The sequence below is a fragment of the Schistocerca serialis genome, chromosome 5, assembly GCF_023864345.2.
Source record: "Schistocerca serialis cubense isolate TAMUIC-IGC-003099 chromosome 5, iqSchSeri2.2, whole genome shotgun sequence".
NCBI lineage: Eukaryota > Metazoa > Arthropoda > Insecta > Orthoptera > Acrididae > Schistocerca > Schistocerca serialis.
The window spans coordinates 811,588,869-811,616,544 of record NC_064642.1 but is presented as its reverse complement, the minus strand read 5'-3'; the positions used below and the strand labels follow the sequence as shown (position 1 = coordinate 811,616,544).

The following is a 27,676-nucleotide window of genomic DNA, read 5'->3' as shown; positions in this document are numbered from 1 at the left end:
AAGTCCGTGGATTTTCTCGTGGGTGGAAGGCAGTTTCAGGCATGGCAGAGAACACTTTCGTTGCTGACTGCGTTTTTGTTTATTGGTGGCATTGAATTCATTTTCAGGAAGAAACCCGGCCATGATAGGAATTCTGATGTGTGTGTAGTAGAGCACATTTTCACCTGATGTAATGATGTGGAATGTGACGTGATATACATAACCAATGTGTAGAAATATATTGTACAGACCTACTGACAGTGGATGCAGATCAGTTAAGAAGTACATCTTATCTTTTTCACATATGTACTATTCCACTAAATGGGCACACAGTAGATGTACTGTGCTATTGACTGAAGAGTGTTTGCTGACACTGTCCGACTAGACCACAGAGCTTGTGCAGAATGTTGGATGTGCTTTTGAGCTTTCCAGGTGTTGGTGTTAAGTGCCACTTAAAAGGAAGTGTCTGTCCCAAGGTATTTTGGGTGCATGTTATGATACTCTGTCTCTCTCAAAATGGGCATGAAGGGCTCTGTGTGCCAGTCTGTTTGACAGATGAAAACGTGCAACTTAAGTTTTTCTTACAGTACGTTATAAACTTTTTTGGTAGTATTGGTTGAATATGGCTAGGTCAGAAGATGTTGACCAGTCATCTGCATAGCCAAAATATGTGGGCTGTATTGGAGAATATCACATTCATTTAAATTAAACAAGAGAGAAGCGAGGACTGTTCTGTGTGGTAAGCCATTATGCAAAACTTCTGTTCAGATGCTGTCATTCCTTGTAGTCATAGCAAATATCTTTCCAACTATTATGTTGTCAAATTGTTTCAATGTCTATTTTCATGCAATAATTTGTAATAATTCATGGCAGAAATCTAAAGCCAAGAAGTGGAGGCAGTCAGATAATCCCAAAGATTCCTTGGCTAAAATGAAATGAGTCACTGTATATTCTAATCCCACAGGAGGTGGGACAGACACAATCAACTTTATTAAGCCTAGACACAGCTTGTTACAATAGATACACTAGCAATGGAGAGGTGCACAATAACAGTGAGGTAACACACACATCAAGGCAAATGTGACTGAGTTAGAGCTGGCCAGTCCTGTCTCCAAAAGCTGTCAGCCGACCAGTAGAGTGCACAGATGAGAGGCTCTGTGAGCATCCGTGAGTGTCAGCCTCTGGCTGTTGTTGAACTTCTAGCTGTATCTGCTGGCTTGGGTGATGCACATTACAACTGCTTACCCAGATTTTGGGTGTGGATCTGTGCGGGTAAATACAGTGGGCAGTTCAGTAATAAGATTATGCTCATCAGAATTGACAGGGGGAAAAACCACTAATGGTTCACGTATATCTGCCAATGTCTCACTCTCTCTTTATCAGATTGTAAGTATATGACAAAATGCTTATGAAAGGAGTATGGAAATCTAATAACCGTGAGTGATTGGAATGCTGTAGTAGGCGATGTAATAGAAGACAAAATTATAGAACAGTATGAACTTGGCAGTGTGAGTGACAAAGTAAAAAACACAGATTTAATTGTTCTACAAGTTTATTATTAATTATGAATATACTATTCGAAAATTACAACTTTTCGAAATGTACAACCTCCTCTATTAGAGTCATGAGAAGATTCTAGATGGATTACATCATTTTGAGACCTTTTTCAAAATCTGTTATTGGATTGCAAGGTGTACTCGGGAGCAGATATAGAGTCATATCACAATTTAGTAATGATGTTAGTAATGATGAAGAACAGACTGAAACTTATGAGATTTACCCAGAACTATTGGTGATGAAGGATGTGGGGTACTTGGAAGAATTATGTGTGTGTTTGAAGTTCTCTGAAGCAGTAAATACTGTGGTAATGAATACTGCAATAGGCAAGTCAGTTGAAGAGGAAGGGATTTATCTGAAAAGGATAATCATGGAAGAAACATTGTGTTACAGAGGAAATACTGAAATTTATTTGTTAAGTAAGGAAATACAAAAACGTGCAGTAAGAAATAGGAAAACATCATTGTAAGTCATTTAAGTGTAAAATAAATAGGAAAGCAGAGGAGCCAAAGTGAAATGACTGCAGCAAAAACGTGAAGGAATCAAAAGTGAAATAGTCGTTAGTAGGACTATTGAGCATATAAAAAAGTCAAGGCAATCTTTGGTGAAAATAAAACCAAAAGGAACAAACATTAAGAGTGCAAAAGTAGTTCCACTGTTGAACACAGAGTATTGAGCTGATAGGTGGAAAGTGTACATTAAGGCATCTATGTGGGGTAAAATTTGCCTGATGACACGATAGAAGAGTAGTTAGAAGGCATTGGTTATCGAATGAAGATTAAGATTTAAACACAGTACTGGGAGATAAACACAGTACTGGGAGATAAACACAGTACTGGGAGATAAACACAGTACTGGGAGATAAACACAGTACTGGGAGATAAACACAGTACTGGGAGATAAACACAGTACTGGGAGACAAACACAGTATTGGGAGATAAACACAGTACTGGGAGATAAACACAGTACTGGGAGATAAACACAGTACTGGGAGATAAACACAGTACTGGGAGATAAACACAGTACTGGGAGATAAACACAGTACTGGGAGATAAACACAGTACTGGGAGATAAACACAGTACTGGGAGATAAACACAGTACTGGGAGATAAACACAGTACTGGGAGATAAACACAGTACTGGGAGATAAACACAGTACTGGGAGATAAACACAGTACTGGGAGATAAACACAGTACTGGGAGATAAACACAGTACTGGGAGATAAACACAGTACTGGGAGATAAACACAGTACTGGGAGATAAACACAGTACTGGGAGATAAACACAGTACTGGGAGATAAACACAGTCTTGGGAGATAAACACAGTCTTGGGAGATAAACACAGTCTTGGGAGATAAACACAGTCTTGGGAGATAAACACAGTCTTGGGAGATAAACACAGTCTTGGGAGATAAACACAGTCTTGGGAGATAAACACAGTCTTGGGAGATAAACACAGTATTGGGAGATAAACACAGTATTGGGAGATAAACACAGTATTGGGAGATAAACACAGTATTGGGAGATAAACACAGTATTGGGAGATAAACACAGTACTGGGAGATAAACAAAGTACTGGGAGATAAACAAAGTATTGGGAGATAAACAAAGTATTGGGAGATAAACAAAGTATTGGGAGATAAACAAAGTATTGGGAGATAAACAAAGTATTGGGAGATAAACAAAGTATTGGGAGATAAACAAAGTATTGGGAGATAAACAAAGTATTGGGAGATAAACAAAGTATTGGGAGATAAACAAAGTATTGGGAGATAAACAAAGTATTGGGAGATAAACAAAGTATTGGGAGATAAACAAAGTATTGGGAGATAAACAAAGTATTGGGAGATAAACAAAGTATTGGGAGATAAACAAAGTATTGGGAGATAAACAAAGTATTGGGAGATAAACAAAGTATTGGGAGATAAACAAAGTATTGGGAGATAAACAAAGTATTGGGAGATAAACAAAGTATTGGGAGATAAACAAAGTATTGGGAGATAAACAAAGTATTGGGAGATAAACAAAGTATTGGGAGATAAACAAAGTATTGGGAGATAAACAAAGTATTGGGAGATAAACAAAGTATTGGGAGATAAACAAAGTATTGGGAGATAAACAAAGTATTGGGAGATAAACAAAGTATTGGGAGATAAACAAAGTATTGGGAGATAAACAAAGTATTGGGAGATAAACAAAGTATTGGGAGATAAAGTATTGGGAGATAAAGTATTGGGAGATAAACAAAGTATTGGGAGATAAACAAAGTATTGGGAGATAAACAAAGTATTGGGAGAGTCTTGGTCATGCGTAAATAAAGAAATAATCAATGCCAACCAACAAATTTCATTACTTTGCAAACATTTCAGAAATGTAGAACTCGTAAATGTTAATAATATTGGGCGCAGATTCCACACATTACATGGATTGCACGTTAACAACATGGGGAAAAAACTGCTCGTCGGAAAAATTGAAGAAATTATCACCAAGAGGCATCAAACACTCAAAAGTAAAATCATCCTGGATTGGCCCCCCAAATATTCGAAGGAAACAACGCCAGCAAGACCTCACTCACCAACATCAACAACAAAAGAAGGAACTAGGTGCCTCCAATATTCAGGCACAGTGAATGCAGTACCAGCTCTACCAATTGCAGACCCAGCTCTAACACCAGCAGCAATATTATCAACAGCAGGTGCAGCAGCTGAACAACTACCAGGGGAACCAGACACAGAAGGAAATGCTGCTGCAGATGATAATAGAAGAATAGGTGCAGTCGGGAAAAGAAAAGCAGTACTTCCAGCACACCTGAATGATTTTTTATTGACAGGGTAAAGGTAAGTGATCAATTAAATATGCCAAAGTCTAACAATATGCCAAAGCCTAACAAACCCTTTAATTTCATGCTGATTCATCAAAATGTCCAATCATTGCTAAATAAATTAAGTGAAGTTGAAATTTTATGTACTGATGAGCTAAAAAACGTTTCTGTAGTGTGTATAACTGAACACTGGCTGCCTAAAGATGCAATGTCAGTCACAAAACTTGCAGAGTTCAATCTTTCTTCATCATTTTCTAGAATTACATCCAGTCATGGAGGGTCATGTATATTTGTTAAAAGTGGCATTGATTATTGTAACATAAAATGCATTGAACTGTTAGCTGAAGAGAAAATTTTTGAAGTATCCGCAGTTGAACTCTCTGCATTAAAATTAATAATCATCTGTGTATATAGGAGCCCTGATGGGAACTTAAATGATTTCTGTCACCAACTAGAAGCAGCTTTAAATACTATAAAAAACTTGAACAAAACAGTGATCATATGTGGAGATTTTAATATTGATTTTCAAGAAATCTCAAAAGACCAGCAAAGCTTGATGACCCTACTGGAAACATATAACATAAAAGCCACCATAGACTCTCCTACAAGAGTTACACCAACAACTAGCTCAACAATTGATCAGATATTAATAAACACAAATGTAAATCACAATTTATGTGCCGGAAATCTTAATACTGGCTTCAGTGATCACTATGCACAGTTTATTGCTTTGCACACCCCAAGTGAAACAACTGAGAAAGAGGAACTTGTAAAAGAAGCAAGGAAATTCACTAACAAACAAATAAACCTTTTTGTACAGAGACTAAGTAAAGAAACTTGGTATGAAGTGTATACCTGTGAAAATACTAACAAAAAGTTTGAAAAATTCATGGAAATCTTCATGTCATACTTTGAAGCTGCATTTCCATTAAAAAAGCAAAAATGTCAGCCTAACTTCAAGAAGAACAAATGGATTACAATAGGTATTAGAATATCTTGTGCAGAGAAAAGAAGATTACACGATATAGCAAAGACACAGAACATGCCTCATGAATTTCATTTGTACCTGAAGAATTACAAGAGGATCCTCAAAAATGTTGTAAGGAAAGCTAAAACAATGGCAAATGACAAATACATTGAAAACTCAAAAAACAAGTCTAAAGCTATATGGGAAGTTATAAAAAATCAAACAAGTGAAACTAAACAATATAAAAATGTGAACTTATGTTATGAAGGACAAATGATTTCTTGCCCAACAGAAATTGCAGGGACCTTCAACAAATATTTTGCAAACGTAAGTGAAGAGTTGGTGAGTGGACTGGAAGAACACAACAAAATATCACCTCCAACATGCAATAGTGTGAGAAATGTGTCTACATCTTTGTTCCTTTCACCCACAAATTCTGAAGAAATTTTATCAGTTATAAAAACCTTGAAAACAGGCTACTCATGTGGAATTGATGGAATTCCAGATGCAATTATTAAAAAATGCTGTCTTGCCTTAGCTGAACCCTTGACACATTTGTGCAACAGTTCACTGGCATCAGGAACCTTCCCTTCATGCTTAAAAACAGCAAAGCTGAAACCACTGTTTAAAAAAGGAAATCCAGAATGTGTTTCAAATTATAGACCAATAGCCCTACTGCCTGTATTTTCTAAAATTTTAGAAAAAGTTTTTTATAAGAGATTGTCTGATTTCCTAAGTAAAAATAAGATTCTCTCTCCTTCACAGCATGGCTTCAGGAAAGGCTATTCAACTGAAAGTGCAATATTTGAATTTCTTAATGAAATCTATACTAAACTGGATGCAGGTGAGTTTGTGACAGGCATATGTCTTGATTTATCTAAAGCTTTTGACGTCATTGACCATAGTGCCCTACTGCAGAAGCTTGACCAGTTAGGAATTAGAGGTATATCCAATGAGTGGCTCAAGACATACCTATGTGGTCGCAAACAGGTGGTTGAAGTGCAATATACTGACCATAACAAAATCAGCTACTACTGTTCAGGATATGAAAATGTGAAATATGGTGTCCCTCAAGGATCAGTATTAGGACCCATTCTGTTTCTCCTCTATGTCAATGATCTTATGTACAACAAGTATTGCCAAACTACCCTCCAATTTGCAGATGATACAAGCTTCCTTATTAGTGGTAAAACAGAAGAAAAACTTAAAGACTCCGCTATCCAAACAATGAACAGTGTAGAACAGTGGTTCAGCTACAACAAGCTAATTATAAACAAAGAAAAGACAGTAGCACTGAATTTCTATAATGTAAAAGGAAGACACCACCCAAACATAGAAATAGAACTTAGGGACAGAGTTCTTGAAAGTGTTGACAGCACTAAATTTCTGGGACTCTGGCTCCAGAACAACACAAAATGGGCGGTACATATTGAATATTTGCAAAGAAAACTAAGCAAAACCTGTTACATGATACGGATCTTAAAAACTTGTTGCAGCAAAGCCAGCCTGTTAAATGTATACTACTCCTATGTGCATTCTGTAATTAAATATGGCATAATCTTCTGGGGCAATACAACAACAAATATTAAACTTTTCAGGATGCAAAAGAGAATACTAAGAATTATTGAAGGGGTAAACAATACGAAATCGTGCAGACCCATATTCAAAAAACTGTCAGTTCTTCCTCTTCCCTGCATTTTTATCTATGAAACATCAGTTTTCATCAAACAATATATCAATAGACACCCAGATATCTTATTAAAAAATGAAGATATACATGCACACAATACAAGGCAAAAATCTGACCTTCATGTGAAACGGGTGAGAACATCATTGTGCCAAAAAGGCACACTACATACTGGGATAAGGATTTTCAATAATCTACCTAAACATATTAAATCAATAGGTAAACTCTGTGGTTTTAAGGCTGAAGTAAAGGCATATTTAATTGATCATTGCTTTTACAGTCTGACAGAATATATAAAAGCCAAAGAACAAAAATAAAGATGCATTATTAATATTCTAATTTGTATGTTGCCTGTAATGTTTGTTGTATTTATGAATCTGTGCTAAATTACTTCAATATCTAGTCCTTAGGATTGCAATACAAACTGTATTTTATCTTGTAAATACCTAACCATGTCCAATATCCTTGTATATATTCTATACATATAGGATTTGAAGGACTAAATAAATAAATAAATAAACAAAGTATTGGGAGATAAACAAAGTATTGGGAGATAAACAAAGTATTGGGAGATAAACAAAGTATTGGGAGATAAACAAAGTATTGGGAGATAAACAAAGTATTGGGAGATAAACAAAGTATTGGGAGATAAACAAAGTATTGGGAGATAAACAAAGTATTGGGAGATAAACAAAGTATTGGGAGATAAACAAAGTATTGGGAGATAAACAAAGTATTGGGAGATAAACAAAGTATTGGGAGATAAACAAAGTATTGGGAGATAAACAAAGTATTGGGAGATAAACAAAGTATTGGGAGATAAACAAAGTATTGGGAGATAAACAAAGTATTGGGAGATGTGCAATCAAATAATGCTGGAGGCACAGTTAACATTCCTTCACATGTCCTAGAAGACTGGGGGGGCGTAGGGGTCAGGGTGGTTGTGAGGGGGTGGGGGAGCATTGTGAATTTGAAAGGACCACAGAATTGTATAGAAGTCAATTACATACTGTGGGAAAACCAGAAAAGGATAGAATAAAAGTGTTAGAGGTATGGTTCTACATAAGAATGTTGAAAATTCAGTGGCCCAAATTATTAGAAACAAAGAGTTTCACCACAGAAACAGTGACAAGAAGGGACAAAATGACAGGCCACATGTTAAGAGAGCAAAGAGTATCTTCCATCATACCTGGGGGAGCTACAGAGAAAACTACTTCAGGAGAAGGGAGAGATTAGAGTAGTCCCGAAAATAATTGAGTGTGTTACACTACGAGGTGAAGTAGTTGGGATAGGAGCGTAGTTCAGGATGGGCCACAACAAACCAGTCAGAAGACTGATGAACTCTTCTGGATCATGTACAACAAATTTGATAAGAGAAAACTTGTACTGTAAATCTTTAGATAAAATACCTAATCCCTTAGTCAGTTTAAACAAAGGGAGAATACCACATTTTTATGGCATCCTGTTAGGCACATGAAGCAAGACATTATTGTATAATTCCATGATCTAATTCACTCAGAACCACTTGATTTAATTAGACTACTTTCCAATACATTTGTTTTGCTTTTGTTGTTCATCTTACAATCTCTTTAAAGTGATTTATTTAACTGCACTCCCAAATGATTTTCCATCTGTCACGAAAGGAAAACATTGAGGTTTTTGAATGAATTTTAATTCCTCCTTTTTTAAACTTCTTGTTCAATGTACAGATTGAATAGCATTGTGGCTCTTTCTCTTCTCAAACACTGTTCCCCTTCTGGGCTTTTCAACACTTGTATCTGCGGTGTGGCATCTGTACAATTTTCAAATAACATTTTTCTCCAGGTACAGAGTGTCAAATTGAACAGTTGTTAGCCATCTAAATTTCCAAATTGTTATTTTACTGAGAATACTGTTTTGGTTATATATTGTGCCATCTTCAGCCCCTGTGCACAATCTGTTGGAAGATTCGCACGTCTGATCCAGTCAGAACGAATGCCAATATTCAATGACTGGCACCGGTAGATTTTTTGATACAGTGATCACTTGAAACATCACCTGCTGGCTGTTCAATTGTACAGATTGGAAAGTGTACTGAAAAGCCAAGGCCCACAACCATCTGTGAGAAGATGAATGTATAGAATCTTCCACTCCATGTGTTTTGTAGAGTTCAAATGCTCTATTTGTGAGTTTGTATGTGACATTCTGTATGTGGCTAATTTTTGTGCATTAAAACTAAAGGCCTACTCATTGTTCTTCACTACAGTATGTCCATTTGCCCTATTCTCTGAGTAGTGAGTCATGTTTCTTTGTTAGTAAATATATCCATTTAAAATTGGACCTCTCCCTCCCACCCACCTGTAGCCCTGTAAAATATTCTGCATGCCTCCATCATTGTGGTCAAGGCCTTAGAGATGAGCACCTTAAACTAGATTCACTCAAGTACTCCACACTTAGTACTTGTATCATATTCTGAAGCTGCTGTAAGTCTGGCCAACGTTTTGCAGTATATGCCTCTGTGAGTTAAAAGTATACACACCTTTTGCTCATTTCTGTATAATTAACCTAGTGTTTAATATAATAGAAGGAAACATTCCACGTGGGAAAAATTATATATACAAACAAAGATGAGGTGACTTACCGAACGAAAGCACTGGCAGGTCGATAGACACACAAACAAACACAAACACACACACACAAAATTCAAGCTTTCGCAACAAACTGTTGCCTCATCAGGAAAGAGGGAAGGAGAGGGGAAGACGAAAGGAAGTGGGTTTTAAGGGAGAGGGTAAGGAGTCATTCCAATCCCGGGAGCGGAAAGACTTACCATAGGGGGGAAAAAGGACAGGTATACACTCGCACACACGCACATATCCATCCACACATATACAGACACAAGCAGACATATTTCTTGTCTGCTTGTGTCTGTGTGTGTGTGTGTGTGTGTGTGTGTGTGTGTGTGTGTGTGTGTGTGTGTGTGTGTGTGTGTGTGTGCGTGTGTGCGTGTGTGTGTGTGTGTGTGTGTGTGTGTGTGTGTGAGTGTACACCTGTCCTTTTTTCCCCCCTAAGGTAAGTCTTTCCGCTCCCGGGATTGGAATGACTCCTTACCCTCTCCCTTAAAACCCACTTCCTTTCGTCTTCCCCTCTCCTTCCCTCTTTCCTGATGAGGCAACAGTTTGTTGCGAAAGCTTGAATTTTGTGTGTATGTTTGTGTGTCTATCGACCTGCCAGCGCTTTCGTTCGTAAGTCACCTGATCTTTGTTTGTATATATAACCTAGTGTTTAATTAGTCTGATACAGAAAATGGAACATTCACATGAATGTCACCAATCCTTGATTTCTAAAGAGTTAATCTATCTTGTTACTTTCACCTACCTTCACTTTGCAAATGGAGCTGTTATTTTATTTTTTTGTTTCATGCAGTTTGTCTGATGTCCTGGACTTAACATTGACTTTTCTAAATTTTTAGAATCCATGATATTACTGGCCCGAGAGTTTGATTATAAGCTTACATGGATGTCATACTTATGACTTGAATCATGATTCCTTATGTAATACATATTTTAAAGTAGGTTTATTAATTTAGACTGTGGGGAACAGACCACGCTTTCTTGTCTGTTTCAATTCCACGTAACTAGCTCTGCAGACCCAGCTTTGTTATGTATGCATACTTAATGTATCTGCTATACCCCTGAACCATAATTAATTTTATACTCTACACAAGGAGAGAATCAAATGGACCATGAAATAAGGTCATTTTGTATGGAAGACACCTGAGGAATGAACTACTTGTCAAGGAAAATTATTCGGGATAGGAATTTCGCTGTTGAGTCTGATACTTTCTGAAGGTAGGCTCGTCCTGTCTACTAATGTCTGGACATGAGGAATAACTTTTTTTACTCAACTCTTCATTTCATCCCCCAGACACAATGTCAGTTTGAGTCCTTCAAATAGATCTGGTAGCCCGTATCTCACTCCAGCTGGCTTACAACCAATGTTTAGATTTCTGTGGGTGCATAATGACCACCAAACTTCACATTAGAATGAGTGTCTGGTGCATCTATCGTTTGATTTCAATGTGTACAACATCTAAGAACTACAACTGTAAAACAACTTTCTCTACAGTATGAGATTTGTCACCTAAATCTCTTCTTGGTTTCCTCCACTTCCATGAGATTCCCACTCCATGACATCCTTCAACTGCCCTGCATCCCCCCTGCCTCTTTATCCCATGTGTTTCATGTTGGGAAAAGTCTCTTCTAGTTCTATGTTATAATTATTTGTTCCCCATTTGGTATCTTGCTCTATCTTTTTTCTGATGACTCTTTGCACTTTTCTGTATATTGACAAGACACTCTACTGGGGTGGAATTCCTGCAGGGCACATTTTACATGGTTCATTCACTGATATGTTTATTAGTGAGGCATAGTGGACTACTCAGCATTTTTTTTTTCTCTTTAGTTTTGTTAGATTGTGGGCTGCTTAATCAGAAAATATTTGAAGCTGGTGCTTTTGGTCTCTTCTTGAGCAACTAAGGAGGGATGACAATTTAAAGTTCAGTAGGCATGTCTGTTGTGACTGAAATCTGACAGTTGCCTTTCCAGCCCCCCACCTCCACACCATCCTCCTCCCCTTCACCACCCCATTACCAAACACAAGCACACACTAGAATAGAAAGTCTTAGTAATTATTAATATAGGCAACTTCCTAAAATTAAAACAGTGAATACTAGCAAATAGTGTCACATAACATGTTCTTTATCTCAAGTGTACTTTTAAGGTTTTATTATTTAAAATGTAATTACATTTGAATCACATTTCAGTTACCTATTTGGTTTTTTTTACACATCAGCTGTGTTACAGGTGCATTACTTTTATTTTTCAGAATTGTTTGTTATACATGTGAATTAATTTACATTTTTTATTTTTATCATAAATAAACTCATAACTAAGTAACAGTACACTACTAAAAAGAACATTTATGCAGAATGTGCCTTTGTCTTATAGCAAATGCCAACAGTGTTTTGGACGAGGCAATACTGCAAGCTGCTGGCATCAGAACAAGCAAACGTGGCCGTCCGCAGATCAGGTGCTTGAAACACTGGCTAGCTAGTAACATTATACTAATTTACATCTCTTTGTTAATTGTAAACAACTCTGACAGATATTCAGAGTTATGTCATAGGTTTTACAAAAATTACTCCTCAGATTCAAATTTTTGTTGACTTGTGGTAAGTGTTCAATACCTGTGGCTTAGGAAGCTATGATAAATGTCCCCATAGTGAATATTTCACTCTCCAGTAGTGTGTGCTGTGATATGAAAATTGCTGGCAGATTACAACTGTGTGGAGCTCTCCAACTTGCACTGTGAACCTTTGCCTTTAGCTTGCATATGCTCTGTTGACTGAGCTACCCAAGTAAAAGTCATTTCTCCCAATAAATTTCTTTCAGAAATGTTCTCATCTGTTTCTGTCCACATTTCAGCTATTCTACATACATCTGTTCTTATACATAATGTTCTTTGTGCAGGTGAGGATAGTGCGACATATATAGAGCAGAGGGTGAAGAGGTTGAGACAAACAGAGGAGCAGAACATACTATAGAGGTATGAAGTAGATTATTAAAATATCCTTAAAATAATGCAAAGTAATTTGGCCAAAATTTGTTGTTTAAAGCAGAAGTTCTCACTAATCTGTCCAACTCTCAAAGCTCTCTTTCTCCTGGCTTACTTTCAGGACGGTAACTTGATTTTAGGATCTGTTCAATATCATAAACATGCAGGAACTTTTTACATTTTACACTAGTAAAGTTTTGTCCATTATCAGAAATGATTACTTCTTGATTCCCAACATGTGGAGTGTAATTTTTAATCGCCTGTCATATTGTCACTGCACTAGTGGCACTTTTCAAGATATGTAAGTTCACATATTTGGAAGATAGCTCTCATATTCCAACAATGTGTAACACGTGCACAGCACCAGGAAAGGGGACCACCTTAAGTGAATGGCAACTATTTGTGGGGATTTCTTGGTAATGATTAGGTGTAGCTCACCTTTGGAACCATGGTTCAAAGATTCAACATTGTGACAGACTAATCATTTCTGGATAATCCATTACATGCTGCTTTGGAGGAAAGGAAAATAGCAATAGTCATTGATTTTCTCAGCACATTTAGCCACTCCAGGATCCCCAGTGCTATATGGGTGCACAAGCTTAGCTTTTATCAGTTATCATACCTCATGTGACAGCAATAATGTAATACACTATTGTGAAGCACACAGTATGTAACTAGTACCTCAGGTGGGTTTAGGGTAAATTGTATTCAGATCTCTCTCTCCACCTGGGATCTCCGTCACGGAGATGAGACACGTAACTAAAGATATTTAATGCAGATGAGAAATGTTATCTGGCATCAATAAGACTTTATATTTAGTACTTTATCCCTCGGATCCCAAGTTACTACATCATTCTCTCCTTTTACGTAAACTATTTCAAAACCGTATTGTAGAACTGAACCAGTGTTCCATGCAGTAATTTTCAATTGAGAAGGAAGCTTAAAGGCTGGTTATCACAGTATACTTTGGTGTGATTACCAACAAAACAGTGATGGAATTTCCCAAAAGTGCATATAATTGTGAGAACTTCTAACCCAGTGGCCGTGTAGGCTCACTAGCAAAGAGTATGGCACAGACAGTTCATGTACTGTAAATGCCTCTGATTTGGAAGAGACAAGCTCCCAACCTGGTACTTATCCAGATGGTACAATTATTGTGAATTAGCTAGTGCATTTTTTATTTTACTGAAAGCAGATTGGCATACTTCTGACCAAATCTATGATATCTGTTTGTGTAGAAAGTTCAGTAATAGTTCTGCATTTAATAATTGCTCTGGAATGAAGTTACACTAGAAGTAGGATAAATCTAACGGTATTTTTAATTGCCTCTGTCTGGGATACTGGAAAGTAATGAAATGGTTGTATTTTTGTTGTCAGTTAGGACACTAAGGCACAATAATGTGCTCCAAGAAATTCATTTTTCTCACCACCAAATTTCATTTTTTGAAATTGCCTTTAACATCATGTTGCTGAAATTGATATAAAACTTTCTCTACCATTTCCTCATGCTCTTCCAAAGGTAGTGTGGCAGTCAACAAATCATCCACAAATAAAGTAATTCTTTTTAGTAATTCCAGGCCTAATAAATAATCCATTGGTGCTATAATCAAACCACCACTCACATTGAGAGAAAATGAAATCATTCTAAACTTCTAGGTATGACCTGTAAAGATAAAAGCATGGTCTTTCTAGAAGTATCTGCGAGTATGACAAACTCAAATTAATGGAAATGAAGTACTTGATCCCTTGGATCCACTGGATTTGTTCATTTAAAATTTTCTGGTCAGATTCACACAGGATTACCATTTTATTAATTTCCCTCAGGGGCAATACCAGCCTAATACTTTTCACAGCCTTAGCTGCAGCTAACAAGAGGTTACAGATTGGGCTGTTTTATGGCCCAATTGCTTCCCAATATACCATCATGTGTACCTCTTTCACTACAGCTGTCCATTTCAAACAAGGAATGGGCAGAAAGGTAGACAGAATGGTTCATGTGCTAGAATATTCAGATAAAACTAGATTTTTCTCCAAATATCTCAGCTCATTTCCCTGAAATATTAACTAAACCTTTTCTCTGAATTTATTTAGACACTGAGATTCTCATAACTTCAATTTAATTTTCTGTTCAGTATTCAGTCGAGTGAGTATTTCGGTATGCTGGTGTCAAAATCACAGTTTGTCGGCAGATAAAAAAACAAATCTTATCACCTGGCAATTTTCATCCCAATGAGATGAAACTGTGCTTCACATTTGTGAAACTAATATAGAATTTCCTCCATGTAGGCATCTACTATAGCCTTCTTCTCACAAGACAAATGAACATCTATTAGGCAGTCCATGATTAACGCCTTTATTATGAGCAACATGCCTATCATTGCTACATTCCCTATCACCAGCAGAACACAGGTCTGCCATTTCATTATCTGAGATTGTGTGCTATGCTATAGCTACTAAAATCCTGCCATAAATTAGGCAGGTTAATCAGATGACACTATTTTTCAAACAGGCCTTGGGAAATAACACTTGCTGCATCACTCGTGTCAATTGTCGCTATCGTAAGTATGCCTCCCACCACAGCATGTATGGCAGCCTGCAACAGAGTTTGTGATAGTGTGACACTTTATGTTTCCATTAGATAGATAAAAAATCTCCTCAGCAGGGCAGGAGGGGTCACACTTTTGGAGCCACTGTTTCCGTCCTCAGAAGGGTTGAAAGAGAAGGAAGAGGGATGAAGGGAAAGGAACTGGAGAAGTTTAGGAATAGGGATAGAGTTTGGAAAAGTCACCTAGAGCCTTGGGTTAGGGAAGACTTACCAGACAGGATGAGAAGGGAAGACTGACTGACTGGGGCTGTACTGGACGAGATTCAAAAACCTGAGAACTTTGAGGTGGAACACAGAGTAATCGGCAAGAAAGAGGTTAGCGCTAAAACATTGCACATGAGTTAATAAGAGCAAAAAATTGAGTGCATTGTATATAACAACAACAGATGGGACAAGGACGGGGACAGTGGAAAATAGACAGCTCAGAAAATGAAAAATGTAGAAAACTAAAATGCAGTGAAGGAAGTAGTAATTAGTGTGAAGAAATGCTGAGATGCAAGACACTGATGTGTACTCACGAACTGTGTTTAACTTTCCTGGCTGTGGCCTGTTCAGTAGCATACACTCATCGTATAGTTGTTGGAGTTGTCTGCTAAGCAGCAGCAGTTATGACAACTTGCCTTTGTCTCACCTAAATGTTAGTCAGCCAATTTTACCCTTATTCACCTTTTGCCATCTACACTTCTAGTATTTTAATTTATCTGTTTGTCTTGGTTGATACAATTTCATTGGTAGCATCAAGACATGAGGCGGCCATAGACATCTTCTGTTGTTGTGGTCTAGTCCTGAGACTAGTTTGATGCAGCTCTCCATGCTACTCTATCCTGTGCAAGCTGAATCATCTCCCAGTATGTACTGCAGCCTACATCCTTCTGAATCTGCTTAGGGTATTCACCTCTTGGTCTCCATCTATAATTTTTACCCTCCACACTGCCCTCCAATACTAAATTGGTGATCCCTTGATGCCTCAGAACATGTCCTACCAACTGATCCCTTCTTCTAGTCAAGTTGTGCCACAAACTTCTCTTCTCCCCAGTTCTATTCAATTCCACCTCATTAGTTACGTGATCTACCCATCTAATCTTCAGCATTCTTCTGTAGCACCACATTTCAAAAGCTTCAATTCTCTTCTTGTCCAAACTATTAATTGTCCTGGTTTCACTTACATACATGGCTACAATGGATACAATACTTTCAGATACGACTTCCTGACAAATTTATACTTAATGTTAACAAATTTCTCTTCTTCAGAAACGCTTTCCTTGCCATTACCAGTGTACATTTTATATCCTCTCTACTTCGACCATCATCAGTTACTTTGCTCCCCAAATAGCAAAACTCTTACTGCTACTAAGTGGCTCATTTCCTAATGTAATTCCCTCAGCATCACCCGATTTAATTCAACTACATTCCATTACCCTCGTTTTGCTTTTGTTGATGTTCACCTTATACCCTCCTTTCAAGACACTGTCCATTCCATTCAACTGCTCTTCCAAGTCCTTTGCTGTCTCTGACAGAATTACAATGTCATTGGTGAACCTCAAAGTTTTTATTTCTTCTCCCTAGAATTTCATACTACTCCGAATTTTTCTTTTGTTTCCTTTACTGCTTGCGCAATATACAGATTGAAAAACATCAGGGAGAGGCTACAACCCTGTCTCACTCCCTTCCCAAACACTGGTTCCCTTTCGTGCCCCTCAACTCTTATAATTGCCATCTGGTTTCTGTACAAATTGTAAATAGCCTTTCGCTCCCATTTGCCACCTTTATAATCATATTGAGAAGTAAACACAGAATCCAAAAAAGCTGTCTAATCCAATAGATCATGTAATTTAGGAAAATGTCTACTGGTTTGTTCTTTTGTTGGTAAGGGATTTATTAGTAACCCGAGTGCAGAATTTTGAGTTGTGCTGAGGTTCTGCCGAAAGTCTGCCGAGTTTCTAGGATTGACACTGATTCCATTGCTTTTTCAAAGACCAAGCAGCAGGACCCAAAGCAACAAAATCCAGAGTCTGATTGAGAGTTGTTTTGTACAGTGTATCGATATGTGTTTTTTGTTTAATGATTGCCAAAACGTTTCTAGGGATTAGAGCTTCACCATTTCTTACTTCTTTAATGTAAGCACTGAAGATCATTGTGGTACTTATTGTGTTTGTAATTTAGGTACTTTGTTTCTCTAGAACATTTACGTTACGTGCTTTTTCAGTTACAGGCTGTATCGTATGTAATGGATGAAGTTTTTTTGCAAAGTTTTTTGTGGCGTCTCAATTTTTCCTTAAACGTATGATAAGTGGTGATGTTAGGAAGATTGGGAGATGATGTCCGACAGTGCTCATTGAACTCGTGGAAGGTAATGGGCTCATAAAATTCTTAAAGTAATTTCATCAGTTTAACTACTAGCTGCTTAATATGTATTTTTATTTATACCAATCCGTGTTTGACTTTTGATCATTTTAATTTGATGGAACACACATTAGTCTTCAGTTAGCACAGTGTTAAAAAACAACAACTATTCTGTATGTTATACATCACTTATAATCATGGAAAATGGGAGTAACAACACATTTTCTTCACTCTGTTGCCAACTGATATGTTTGTTAACATTGGAAAATTATGTCCACAGTCAGTTACATATTGTGTACAGGTCCTGAAGATATTGCTGACGTCAGTTCTGTGTATGCATTAAATTTTTTTATTTTAATATTAAATGTATGAATCATGGGGAAAAAGTACTTAAAAGACATTTTCCTGGAGAGCTACTACGAGCTGACAGTCCAAGCATTGGATCGAATGTCACGAAAATTCCAATGAAGAAGTGCCATTGTGAGAAAAACAAAAAGGAGAAGCAAGAAGGGGTCCCCTCTGAGGCCGCCAAGGGCCTGGCTTCGAGCGAGCACTGCTGCCGCTATCAATAGGCAGAGCGTCGTCATCAATTTTTTCAATAGGTTCGTCAACTACCATGTTAAGTTGGTCGGGAGTGGGAGCTTCCTCCGCTGGTGAACCACTTGTCCGGCTACCCGCGGTGTGGCCAGGCAAAATGGATGACTGCCTGGGGCGGCAACTGCTGTGTGGCACAGGAGAAGAAACGTACAGGGGCAGAGAAGGAGAACTTTGCTTCCTATGAGCCCTCTTGTAAGGTCGTTTGGTCAAAGTACTGGTCGATGGCTGGGTGTATGTAAGGAGTCTTCACGGGACGGTTCCTTCTTGAAGGCCCGTGAATCTGACTTCTGGGTCTTAGTCTTGGCATAAGCTGATGAAGGTGTTTGTGGGCTAGGGGTGACAGGATGAAGAGGAGACGTTGACCAGGCGATCTTAGCACTGGCCAAACGGACGACCATACCGCTAAAGGCCAGATTGCATGTCTGCATCGACACCTCCTTGGTCGTCTGAGGAGAGGCGAGGACAGTGCTGTATTTCCCCACTGGGAGCAGCGTGGGCTTCCTACTAGCAAACAGCTTGCGAGCAGCCGAGGTGGACACTCTCTCTTTGACCCGAATTTCCTGTATACAGCGTTCATCCTTTTACATGGGGGCAGTTGCAACAAGGAGACTGAGGCGGACAGTCGCCTTCATGGGCGTCCCTGCCACAAGTGATGCATTTAGCCGCATTAGAACAAGACTGGCGGGTGTGCTTAAAATGCTGATACTGGTAGCAGCGTGTAGGTGTCGGGACTTAGGGGCGAACACAAATAACCTCACAGCCCGCTTTGATGCGCAAAAGCAGCTGAACACTATCAAAGGTCCAAAACCATGTCCGGGTCGGTACAAGGTCATTGTTGACCTTTTTCATGACCCTGTGGACAGCCGTCACGCCCTGCTCAGCAAGGAGAGACTGAATCTTCTCGTCAATCCACTGAGTTATCTATTAGATACCACACCACGCGACCAATTCAAAGTGCGGTGAGCCTCCACCTGGACAGGGAACGTGTACAGGAGTGTGGCCCGAAGGAGTCCAACAACAAGGTACCGTTACGCATCGTGGTACAAGACTTGACAGATGCATCTATGCCCTTCTGAACAACCAGGGTTGACAGATGAAAAATCCTTTCCATCCTCAGATGTAGAAACTACGAGGAACTTTGGGGCAGGCTGTAGTACATTTATCACTGGTGGCTGGTAAAGTTTGTTTTTTGGGCAGAAGTCGAGAGAGGAGGAGGAGGAGGAGGAGGAGGAGGAGGAGGAGGAGGAGGAGGAGGAGGAAAATCCATTGTGGATGTATCCCCATGATTGCCAGCATCTCCGATGGCGCGCTCCTTCCTTGTGGGGACTCTCCCAGAGGGCACTCCCACCTCAGGTGAATGTTTACACCTCAGGTCACACCTCCCGAGAAACGGACGGAGGGACCAATCGGCATGGTCTGAAAGTGTCAGCTCGGGCAATCACCCCTCCCCAGGCCTGGCCTCTACCATAGGGTATGCACTGGCCCTACTTGTCTACCCAGGGTGGGGAATTACACTTTACCACGTCACCAGCAACGCATGCAAATGCATGGGTCGGCCTTCAGGCATGCACAGGGAGGAAAGAAGAGGAAAAAAGAAGGGAGAGAGGGAGACCAGGGAGAGGGTGGACAAGCAGGCAAGGAGGACAAGGCAAGGTAAAAAGTAGGGAAGACAGCGAGAGAGGGAGAAGGACAAAGAAAGGAAACAGGAAGGAAGAAACCAGAATAGCGAAAAACCAAGATGACCACAAATGTAAGTCATTGAACCGTCTGTCTCTGGACGCAGGAGCGAACTACCCCCTTTGAGGGGGAGGGACTCCTTTCAGCCGCCTCTTACGACAGGCAGGAATACCTCAGGCTTATTCTTACCCCGGACCCGCAGGGGGCGTCTCTCATTCATTGTGTATTCTACTACATGCTACTGTGTTTTAATTATATTGTGGAAAGGAAAGTTGCAACTCACCATATAGCGGAGATGCTGAGTGGCAGATAGGCACAACAAAAACAATGTCTCAAATATAGCTGATAATAGTACATTACTGGCCATTAAAATGGCTATACGAAGAAGAAATTCAGATAAACAGGTATTCATTGGACAAATATATTATACTAGAACTGACATGATTACATCTTCATGCAATTTGGGTGCATAGACCCTGAGAAATGAGTACCCAGAACAACCACCTCTGGCCATAATAACGGCCTTGATATGCCTGGACGTTGAGTCAAACGGAGCTTGGATGGCGTGTACAGGTACAGCTGCCCATGCAAATTCAACACGATACCACAGTTCGAGAGTAGTGACTGGCGTATTGTGACGAGCCAGTTGCTCGGCCACCATTGACCAGACATTTTCAATTGGTGAGAGATCTGGAGAATTTCCTGGCCATGGCAGCAGTCTAGCATTTTCTGTATCCAGAAAGGCTCGTACAGGACCTGCAACATGCGGTCGTGCATTATCCTGCTGAAATATAGGGTTTTGCAGGGATCGAATGAAGGGTAGAGCCACGGGTGGTAAGACATCTGAAATGTAATGTCAATGCGAACAAGAGGTGACCGAGACGTGACCAATGGCACTGCATACCATCACGCCGGGTGATACGCCAGTATGGCGATGACGAATACACATTTCCAATGTGCGCTCACAGTGACGATGTGAAACAGATGCAACCATCATGATGCTATAAACAGAACCTGGATTCATCCGAAAAAAATGACGTTTTGCCATTCGTGCACCCAGGTTCATTGTTGAGTATACCATCGCAGGCGCTCCTGTCTGTGATGCAGCGTCAAGGGTAACTGCAGCCATAGTCTCCGAGCTGATAGTCGATGCTGCTGCAAACGTTGTCAAACTGTTCGTGCAGATGGTTGTTGTCTTGCAAACGTCCCCATCTGTTGGCTCAGGGATCGAGATGTGGCTGCTAGTGATACGAGTCCGTTGGGATCCACTATGACGTGACTTATTACCCTCCTGAACCCAGCAATTCCATGTTCTGCGAACAGTAATTGGATCTCTACCAACACAAGCAGCAATGTCACAATACGATAAACTGCAATCGCGATAGGCTTGGTATGGTTTTCTCCTCGCCACACAAGGCATCACAAAAAAGTTTCACCAGGCAACATCGGTCAACCGCTGTTTGCGTATGAGAAATAGGTTGGAAATGTTCCTCATGTCAGCACATTGTAGGTGTCGCCACCAGCTCCTACCTTGTGTGAATGCCGTGACAAGCTAATCATTTGCGTATCACAGCATCATCTTTCTGCCTGTAATTTCATGTCTGTAGCACATCATCTTCATGGTGCAGAGATTTTAACAGCCAGTAGTGTAGTTCCCGGTACTCCTTTTAGGGTATGCAGTATTTTAGTGCAGTGTAACATAAATGAATACTGACAGATAGTTACCACAGATTTGTGTTTGCTTGTACTTCCAGTTCCAAGAACATCCGCCAGCCAGGGCAAGTAGTTGTTTTTATGCTGCAAAGTGGTGGGAACGACAGGGGCACCCATGACTGTCCTCACCAGCACCAACAGAATCAGCCTCAGCCAGAGGCTGGCCGAAATTATATACATGTGGAATGTGGAAATTGACAGGAAAGGAATGCTCTGTTAAGTGTGCTGTTCACAAAGTAATGAGGTAGACAAAAAGGAAATGTGGGTAAAGCAGCTGAAGAAATTAATTATACTCTGTGTGCTCCCCAGCGACCCTGATTTCGGTAAGCATAGCAGACACTCCACAAATGAGTCACATTACCTGATTTTTAGTATTTATGACAAATTTGTCTTTAAACAAATTGTGATTTCAGCACAACATGGGAAAAAGGGAGGGGGATGGTGTGATCATTCTAGTTGAGAGTAGTTTATGGCTGTTATGGAACACAGAGATCCCTGCTATTTCAGTGGACCACCTTGCTTATTTTGAATGTTACTAAATGTAAAAGACTGAGGATCCTGTTTTATTCAGGGAGTGGAACGTTTGGCAACGCTGCTCTACGAGTATAATCTAAGCTTTCATTGTTGTATAAAAACTCAATGCATTGTTGAAGCTGTTGTAAGGTTGTGACAGTCAGTCGACAAGTTACTATGGAAGTGTGATGTGATTATGTAGTGTACTATGTGCAGTCTTCATCAGTTTATAACATAAAAAGAAGTGTTAGTGCCAAAACACAATGTCGAAACAACAAACCTTAATTTCTTTCTTTTCTAATAAAGACAGTGTATTGCAAAAGACAGATGAGTGTGACTACTGAAAAGTGCTAGTGATTGTGATGAACTGCATAGGTCTACCAAGTCATCAGTTTCCCTTCCACAGTTTTCAAACAATACATGTGCTATTTCTGGCACATCCATGAATTGCAATTCTAAACAGTGTATTGAATGCGAAATTAAGTATCAGCAAAAATGGGAGTGTAAGTACAATTGGTTGTACTTTGATCATGAGCGGGGTGGGGCTTTCTGCAAATTGTGGGAAATGCATTTAAAAAACTATACTGAAGCTCTACAGAATACAGGAGGAGTGTTCATTTCTGTAGCTTTCACTAAATTTAGAAAAGCTACTGGAAGCACGGGAAAACTAGAAAATCATACCGACTCAGAAAAACATACAATTTTCAAGTGCAATGGCTCTTGCATATTACAGGGATTAAATGCTCCAATTCAATTCATACACATATTTAAACAAAATGGAACTTTAAAGATTTAAATTGCAAAGCATTGTAATCATTAACTCGAAGTCTGTATTTCCTTAGTAAGGAAGAAATACCCCACACAACAAAATATGAATCTCTAATTAGTAAGGTAGTACTCAAAAGCGACATTAACCGTGAAAAGTGGTTAAAATTTCAGAGCAAAAGCTCCACATATTTTAGTAAGTATACTGCATCAGAATTTTTGACTTGTTTGGGAGAGTCTTTACACTTTGAAGATGAGATACTGCTCCACGACAAATTTTTCATTAATGGCAGACAAATCAACAAATGTATCCAACCAAAGTCCATTGTCTTTAGTAGTTTGATATGTTGCACTGTCTCCATCGTTTGAAGTGAAGAAAACATTTTTATGTATCGTTGAGTTGGAAAGCACATCAGCCGAATCCAATCATACAGCAATTGATACTGAACTAAAGTAAAGAAAACTTTCTTATGACAGATTATTTTCTTGTTATTTCGACAGTGCTATTAATTTTAGTGGTTCTATCTCAGGAGTCCACGCTCAATTGTCAGAGAGGAAGGGCCATAAGCTGCAATACATTCACTTTAGAGCACATGTTTTGTCAATTGCTGCCACCAACTCTAGGAATAAACACCATTATAAAACGCACATTACATGTTATTCAAGACAAATTTTTTCATGGTTCTTCCAAATGAGAAGATGTTTTGCATGAAATTCAGTATGCATTAGAGCAACCTCTTAAAAATACCCAAAGCTGTTGACATCTGATGTTTTAGTACCTATCCCATAGTTCACATGCAATTATAATGGACTTGTAGGTTAGGAAAATAGCGTGAACATATACAGAAGGATGGCACGGATTTACCAAGTATAGCTGGAGGAATCCTGTTAGAAATGATGAATTCCAATTTCATTGTAGGTGTAGTGATATTAGACGATAAGTTAAATGCAGTCTCAAACTCCCGTAAAGATTTGTAGAGACAGTCACTTAAAATTTAGCGAATCCCTCTACTTGTTTTTTGAACTCTCGAACATTTAAGACACATTGACTGTCTTTGTGACTGCAATGGACACAGTGCAGAAAATGAAACTCTTAATGAAATTAAGAAACTGCAGGAGGATGCAACAGAAGTTAAGGGTGTGCTATTCATGAATGTAGAGGAGCAGATTCAAGCTATGAAAAGTGTAAGGAAATTTGTTGAAAGTATGATTGATGAAATTGAGCATCAGTTTGATGAGAAGGCAAAACTGATAACTAAGAGCATATTTTGAAAGTTTTAAAGAATTTCTGGATTTTAGTGATAATGATTGTAAATAACTGTGCTTGATTTTGGGGCTTACAAACATCAACACTGTTACTAGACGATACGACTTCTCATGTCGCTTCATTCATTCTGAGAGCCGACATCAGCTACAAAGCACTACGGACACTCACTGAATGTGTACTGTGCATTCCAGTTTCAACTTGCCATGTGGAAAGGTCATTTAGTACTATGAATAGGGTAATGACAAAATTAAGGGATAGGATGGGTCGGGAAACTCTCCAAGCTTGTGTGAAGATTTCAACTTCAGGGGACAACGAGCCAACAGGAAGTTTTATTGATGACATCATCTAGAGAGATGTTGTAAAAAAGCCTCTACATATTAGTTTGATGTAAATGTGAGTTTTTGCATGCAATAAAATTATTCTATCATTTAATACAATTAACTTAGGCTTAGCCCAACAGCTTAGTATTTAACCTACATATTCTTTAATTGTATATTAGCTACTCATGAAAAATTGAAACTATTAATAGTGCTGCTATGTCTTTAGAACGCCATCACTTAAATTTTAAGCCTATAATTTTGTCCTGTTTTTATTAACTTAATTCTGTCTCAAGAATGGAGGAAAATACGACAACTCAGAAATATTTGTTTCAGGAAATAACATTAACAAATTATATACAAAGTCCACGCACTTCTGCGTGGTCCAATTAACTGATATTAAAAATGGAAGTTATAAAACATAACTTGATGAAATAGAAACTGAAGAAAATCTATGTGTAGTTCGGCATGCTAAAGTTTGTTAGAGATTCAGGAGCTTGAGTGAATGTCACAAGTAATGATTGTCAATCACAAATTGTGCAGGGTAGGTCATTGTATCATATTTTGTACTGCTTCAAACTGCTGGTAATAGTAGTTACAGGTACTCCTTTTAGGGTATGCAGTATTATAGTTCACTGTAACAAATGCATATTGAGAAATACTTAACACAACCATGTATTTGCTTTTACTTCCAGTTACAAGGATGTCTGCCAAACAAGTGTCTGGTGTGCGGTGGAGCAGTTGGTGCAACAGGCTCACCCCTGATGGCCCGTACTGGAACCACAAAAATGCGGCTGTATCAGAGGCTGGCAAAAATAAGACATTCTGGACATCGCCATAGAGCAAGCCGGAATGCTGTGTCAAGTGTGCTGTGCCAGAATTAATAAAATAGATGAGCAGGAAACCCGGCTGAAGCGGAAAAAAAAAAAAAAAAATTGTAATCCTCCTCACGTTTCCCCGGGACCGTGGTTATTGTAATCACAGCAAACACTCCAAAAATTAGTCACATTATCTGATTTTTAGTCTTTGGCACTCACTGCAACACACATGTTATACTGTTGTTTATTACTTCCAGTATCCCTGAAAGAGCTGTGTCAGTGTGGTTTTCTTACAAATGTGGTGCTTTAAACGAGTGATTCCTGACTGGAAACAATAATAAAAAGTAGCTTATGTGCAGTATGTACCAAGTAGACCTGATGTTTCCATCCACAACCATTCAAAATTTGTTCGACACTTCAGTGATTAAACTTGCCACAGCGAATTAAGCATGTGACCAAAGGTAAGTCTACTTCAAACAGCAGCTGTCCAACATGGACATTAATGTAATGAAGTGGCTGTGACTGCTTACATGAACACAATGGAAAATGTGTGTGGAAGTAGCACGAACACTGTCAGAGAACTGGCTGTGAAACAAACCATTTATAGCTCATGTTCTTTGGGATTGATTTTTTGACACCTCCGAGGAAGTTGCCTCTTCTGACAGACGCGTCCAATGCCTGACAGACGCATCCAATGCCTCACAGATTCGGCACCAGGGTGCACGACTGAAGTTGGAAATAATGGAGCATTCTGGATAAAAATTAAGGCACTGAAAACGTTTTACTTTTTCTTTCTTCCTTTCTTTGGCCTGCTGCACAGTTTTCTGTCAGTGACAGCAAGCACATAATATCGAAGATGAGAAGAAAATTTGAGATAGTTGTAATTGACATTACCCTTGTAACTGAAATTTATTTCAATTTAATATTTTGAGTATTACGATCTCTTACTTGCTTTATGTCTATACACACAATACACTGAATGAATCAAGAGTGCCCCTTTTTAACACTATTTCTTTTTACTTAAAATTTATCTCTGTTACCATCTGTTGCCACCCATCGGGCTGCCAAAAAATGTGCAAAACATATCTTCTGATTATATATATAATATCAGTAGGACGACTTGTTTATATATTGAAATTGGTCTGTGCTGCATTTATTTGCTAGAGTGCACGTGTTTTCTCATGGTGGAAATAGAATAAGAAACAATGACATTTCATTTGTGTTGGACAGAATGTGTGTTTGTCTGAAGCACTTTTTCCCATGATCATTCTTCCTATAATGGAGGAAAAATGCAACTGCGGACACTGCATCATGTAATTTCCCATTGCATCCTCCACAGTTACACAAATAACAGCTTTGATAGAGACCATCTGATCAACAATTGGTCATTTGGCCCAATCAGTGCTACCTAATAATAGCAGCAAGACCATGCACTCAAATTACTTACGAAGTCACAATCTGCCTTACATCACTGCACACTTCAGAAATAGCTATGGACTCCAGTTATCGTTATCTTCAGTCTGAAGGTGGGTTTGGTGCAGTTCTCCATTCCAGTCTACCTTGTGCAAGCATGCTCATCTCTCAATAACTGTTATTAAATCCATTATCATCTGTTTAAAGCTGGTAGGAGGCACCCAGTAATGATCGTAACCACACACACACACACACACACACACACACACACACACACACACACACACATGGAATGACTTCAGTGCCGTCACCTGCGCCAACTTCTGTCCAAATGACTGGCCAGAGGATTCCAGCACTGCAATACCTCATGAGGAACAAATACTTCTATTTAGTGTGTGAAGGCAGTACAGAAGTCAAGCTCTCAGTACACCCCATGGTCACTGCCTTACCACATTCGTAACATTGCGCGTGCGCTAGTATGTGGCATTGCTGCTTTGTTTGGACTACAACATTCCTTTCTATTATTTCCCTTACATTAGCATGAAGACAAATTTTCTAGTCATCAGTAATGATATAAGACAGAAATGATACAGGATAGAAATGCTCAGTAGCGTTCACATACTAATTGGTGCAAGTGAGTGGGTACTGATTTTTATGGTTTGGCATGTGGTACCCAAATGTTTTATTGTTGAACTCTCTCCGTTGTATTCAAATGCTGCACAATGATGATATGATCATACTTCATCGCATTGTCAGGTCCCTGAGTGCAGTGATTTGGATCATCATGAATTAATGCATTTAGATGATCAGCAAATGCTGAAGGTCTTTCCGAAAACGGAAGGTCATTAATGTCAAAACAATCATGCTTTAAATGAGAAAAACATTTTCTTGTCATGCTCTGTCCCACTGCATTATCCCCATTCATGGTGAGAATGTTACCATTGAAAACACTTATTCATATACACCGCTATTCTCATTGTGTCCATTTAGCAATTTTAAATTTAAATTTACCAGTGCTTCGCGTCAACCTAATATTCATGGATT

At 38.9% G+C, this 27,676-nt stretch overlaps 1 protein-coding gene across 1 annotated transcript in view; it reads left to right on the top strand.

The window, feature by feature from the left end:
• LOC126482242 (cell division protein ZipA-like) overlaps positions 1-24,089 on the top strand; it is a 68,314-nt gene extending 44,225 nt beyond the window's left edge. The window contains exon 3 of the mRNA XM_050106221.1: positions 23,894-24,089. Within this exon, the coding sequence (XP_049962178.1) occupies positions 23,894-24,089 (196 nt within the window). The remainder of the gene's footprint in view (positions 1-23,893) is intronic.
• The last annotated feature ends 3,587 nt before the right edge of the window (positions 24,090-27,676 follow it).